General features: G+C 47.5%; 1 protein-coding gene across 1 annotated transcript; it reads left to right on the top strand.

The window, feature by feature from the left end:
- Nucleotides 1-1,212: 1,212 nt before the first annotated feature.
- On the top strand, nucleotides 1,213-3,436 carry LOC112274102 (expansin-A10). Its single transcript, XM_024503268.3, has 3 exons — nucleotides 1,213-1,673; nucleotides 2,078-2,381; nucleotides 2,504-3,436. Exons 1-3 carry the CDS (start codon nucleotides 1,526-1,528, stop codon nucleotides 2,811-2,813), a joined length of 762 nt encoding a protein of 253 aa, XP_024359036.1. The 5' UTR covers nucleotides 1,213-1,525; the 3' UTR covers nucleotides 2,814-3,436.
- Nucleotides 3,437-4,852: the final 1,416 nt, after the last annotated feature.

The raw sequence follows: 4,852 nt of genomic DNA, 5'->3' as shown, positions 1-4,852 counted from the left end.
TGCATCCTTAGTATCGGGCCGGGACGTCTTGAGGGACGTGAAAGAATTTTGGTGCAGCAGCTGGATTTCTGGACATGTTCCGCGAGTAGGCGAGTTCATCGTCGTCGTGGGTCGGGCTCATGCCCACGAAACAAAGACCCTGCACCTCACTTGCGTATGACCCAACGCATTAACATTATGCAAATAGCCTCTTGTTAATGCGGGCGTTGTCCGATTGAATGGACGTGCGCAGCATCGCGTTGGATTTTTCCTAGAGATGACTCTGTTTCATCACTTGGATCGGCTAATAATAGATAAATCGACATTGCAGCAGAACTAAACCTAATCTTCCAGCCAAATTATTGCAGTGGATTTATGTCACCCGGAAGCACCTTAATTTCTGCTCGAGCAAATTTGAGAGCGTTTTCGAGAATTATGAGAATTATTACACACGATCCAGATGCACCACTAAAATTTTGTTGACTGCCACAGTCACGTCGCGGTCATCTCTGAAAAGTCTTCAGGGTGAAAGATGAAATGTGACGGTTAGACGCATCAAAAACATTCAAATGCAATGCATAAAAGGGATTTTTATGGTCCTACGACGCTAGAGTAAATAGAGAGCTATTAGCGCTTCGGATAGCTCTTCTCTTCAAAACAAACTTTATTGTTTTCCTATAATACTGGGTGAGTTGATGATTTGTGAGCAGAAAATTGGTTCTAGTCACGTTTCATGGAATTCTACATGGCTTCAGGAAAACTTGAAGAACATTACCCCATAGTGCCATGTAGGATCCGAAATGACTTTACTCATTTACGACGTCAGTCTTGGGTTTTAAAAGCGAGACTGGATTGGCGTAAAACCGAAAGATGATGAAGTCCCAATGCTCAACGATCCACATCGTTTAGCTGTGAGCCAACAAACTTGGGTGTGGGCGGACGCGTAGTTATGGTAGTATGAACATGTGTGCTAGCATGCTAGTGTTCCAGTGCCCACAATGCTTTCTTACACCAGTGGATGGCAGCGTGGCAAAAGCCAGCTTTCACTGGGTGTGGTGAAAAGGCGACATCGGCTGGAACTGAATAATAATTCGCGGAGCGCGGACAGAGAGAGCCAGAGCCGATTCTGGCACATGCAAGGAGGGGGGGGGGTGCAGAGGATGGATGCGTGGGAGGGGGGATGAACGAAGGGAGATGAAGCTCACACCCTAGACTGATAAAATTTTCCTTCCATGACTGGAGAGGTGGCAGCACAAGCCTTGAAGAGCAGCAGCTGCGGCTTCAACTTCTGCTCTCAGCTCCCGAGTCTCCTCGCCTCCTAAGTCTACATCGCGCAACACTCTCTCGCTCATTTTGCTGGTAATTTGTGCGAAGCCGCAGTTAGACTCTTTCGCCGGTCTAATCTCCCCTCATACTAGGTCTCGATTGCGATCCCATCTCTACCCAATTCGTTTGCGAGGTCTCCACTGCAGCTTTGCAACTCGGCAGGCTTGGTGGTCAGAGGGGCTCGATCGGTTCTGACCTGGGGTTACCTGCAGCTGCGGCGATGGCCATGGGATGGAGTAGTGTGATAGTGGTGATAATTGTGGGGGTGATGGCCGGCGTGGAGGCGAAGGGGAGTAGGTTTACGGGCAGCGACTGGGGCAGAGCCCATGCCACTTACTATGGTGGAGCTGACGCCTCCGGTACTCAAGGTGGGTGCCACTTTAATCCTCCAGTTATCGATGTTTTCAAATGTAGTCCCTCTGTAAATCTTCTCAGAAATGCGGTTCGCCGCCGCCATGGTGGCTGCGTTTTGCAAGGGGTCGCAGTTGTGACTGTAGTTCACAAGGAATGCGGGTCATAGCTGGGTGCCACCCACATTGTAGACTGATTTTCGATGCTCAACTAAACAATTTCTCAACTTTGTGTCGGGCGTATGGAAGTTACGATTGAGCCATTGTTACAGAGTTGAGGTTCACCTGTGGGAGTGGGCCGTTTGTGAACTTCCCGCACATTTTCTTGATCGCTCCCTTCGTGTCAAGTGAATACGTATTCGCTACCCTACACGTGGGACGCAATCGATTCTAAAAGCTGTGTATCGGTTTTGTAACTGTAGGCGGAGCTTGTGGATTTGGCAATCTCTACAGCAGCGGCTATGGTACCAGCACTGCTGCTCTGAGTTCGTCTTTGTTCAATAGCGGTCTCAGCTGTGGAGCGTGCTACGAGCTCACCTGTGACCCGTCTGGGTCCCAGTACTGCCTCCCGGGAGGTTCCGCTATTATTACTGTTACCAACTTCTGTCCTACCGGTTCTAACGGAGGCTGGTGCAACCCACCCAGGCAGCACTTCGACTTGGCGCAACCTGTCTTCAGCAAGATTGCGCGCACAGTGGGCGGCGTCATTCCCATCAATTATAGAAGGTAGACTTGGGCTGTTGGTCTCTAACTTGCAGCCAGTGATGGTCTCTTCCAGTTTGGCTTCTAGGTATAATACCTGTAAGCCATTGTATTAAGATATTCTTTTGTTATCACTTGATTGGCAGAGTGTCCTGCCTCAAGTCTGGAGGCATGAGGTTCACGGTTAATGGCAACCCCTACTTCCTGCTAGTGCTCGTCACCAACGTCGGAGGCGCTGGCGACGTGCAGCAATTGTATATTAAGGGCTCCAGCACCGCCTGGCTACCCCTAAAGCGCAACTGGGGGCAAATGTGGCAGTTCACGGGCAACAGCGGAATGCACGGCCAAGCGATCTCGTTCAAAGCCGTCACCAGTGATGGCGCCGAGGCCATTTCAAACAATGTGGCTTCATCCAACTGGGGCTTCGGGCAGACCTTCGAGGGGTCGAACTTTTGACGGGGGTCATCCCTCCGTTCATTTTCTTAGTGGGTCAGATTGGATCATTTTAGAATGATCCGGCATAGCTGTGGTGTGCGATTTAGCGACCGCCCGCTTCTACAATTACGTCAAGTTTAGTCTCTATTCTTCCTTGTTGTCTAGTCTCCATGTTCGGACGTAGAAATCAATCCAGGAGTTCGCTCCCGTGATCGATCGTAGCTGTCCTCATTGGTCAAGCTCAAGATGAAGATGTGGAGATCACATAGAGGATGCCGAGGTGTGTGCATGTCCGTGTGTCAATGTTTTCCATTACACCACCCGCTCCAGTCCCTACGTTTTATACTGTTCATCAATGACGTTGCCAATCCATATACACGTCAAGTTCCTCATGATTTTGGTCCTGTAATCCTGAGCTGGTTACAGTGGACGTGATGTTGCTAGCGATCGACTGAGTAGACTATCAGAGTGTATTGCCTCTACAAAGTACCATTAAATTTGAGACGTGCCCAGATATTTCGGATACTATATTGGATCGATCGTCGTGCTTCGTTTCTTGACTACCTGCACATGGTCAGCTGATCTTTCCATCTCAATAAAAAGTGAGTTGTGCACAAGCGCATCTGCTTGCTTGCTTGTATCAATTTCTTCATTCCATGAGATCTTGTGTACGAGGCACTTCCATGCGAGACTTTGTATTCTCCCACATTCAAATGTGTTGTTGATTTGAGAGGTATGTGAGAAACTACTCCCATCAAAGATTATCTAAAAGTTGTAACAGTGCATTATCGCTCAGTATTTACGTTGAATATAAACGTCAATTAAATACATGATGGAAAATAGAGATTATTGCAAAACAGAGGCATTGTTTTGAAGTAAAGTAGCTAATAGCAAACATCCATCACCACCCGTGTCAATGTGTTTTTAAGCCCATTGCTCATTCTGATTTCAACTCTACATCTACTGTGGCGGGCAGATTGCAGCACCTCATCATCAACTTTCTAGGTCATATTATGGTCATAAGAAATCACTAAATCATGTTCTTAAACTTTTTACTTTAATCTACAAGATATCTACTCATCATCTCTAATTGTTTTGTTGCATTAGAAGAGATGAAATTCTATATTTCTTCCAGAATAACCAAATGGATTTAAAAAAAAAAAAAAAAAAATCATTCGACATATTGTCACTTTTGAACTCCAGTTCACATCACAATACATGACCTTGTAGAGTCAACATGCATGATCTCCACCTGATATTGGGAATTTCTCCAGGAGCTCAAGCAAGGCTGAGTTCCAATTCCCGAGGCTGTTCCGATTCGGGAAAGATGCGCAGGTCAGCTCAGCTTCCACATTTAGGGGTGGAGGAGCAGCCACATGCCCTCACCTTTGCCCCAGGCGAAGTAGCGAAAGCCCTCCTGAGCTTTTGGCGGAGCACACATACACACCAGCCGACACGAGCTCCAGCCGAACTCCTGGGTGCCCTAAACAGCAGAGTGGCGCACATTGGTCCAGTGAGCCTGCTAGTTTTGTCCACCTTCTCAGAACTTCCCTGCAACACCTGAAGTAGATCAGAGAGGGCTCCAGATTGTCAAGCCATGTGCCAACATTTTTTTTGAAAAACAGCCTTATCCTCCACATGAAGCCAGTTGCCGCTCGCTCGCATTACAGGAGCCTGCACTTGCAGGTGTGGCAGGTAGTCTCCATTGGCGAGTTGACAACGCGCTCCGCCTTTGACTGAACACACAAGGATGGGTCGATGCTGCAGATGGAAAGGGGGCTGGGGTTTGAGCATGGCGGGGATTTATTATAGCTGCCTAATCTGGTAAGCACTCTGATGGCAGATTTGTTGGTTCACAATTGTGAAGTGATCCAAAAGGGCAGCGAAAGATGATGGACTGCATCTGACTATGCTCCCCATCTTGTCCTGAATCTGCTCTTGTTGCCTGTCTGCCTGGTAGTTTCTGAACAGTTTATTTGTGTGAGTGTAAGTATATATATATATATATATATATATATATCTGTGTGTGTGTGTGTTTGTGTGTCTGCAGAGGTGACAAT

This window comes from Physcomitrium patens, chromosome 21, assembly GCF_059467195.1.
Source record: "Physcomitrium patens ecotype Gransden chromosome 21, ASM5946719v1, whole genome shotgun sequence".
NCBI lineage: Eukaryota > Viridiplantae > Streptophyta > Bryopsida > Funariales > Funariaceae > Physcomitrium > Physcomitrium patens.
Note: the sequence above shows the minus strand (reverse complement) of the source record. Positions and strands in the feature narration are given on the sequence as shown.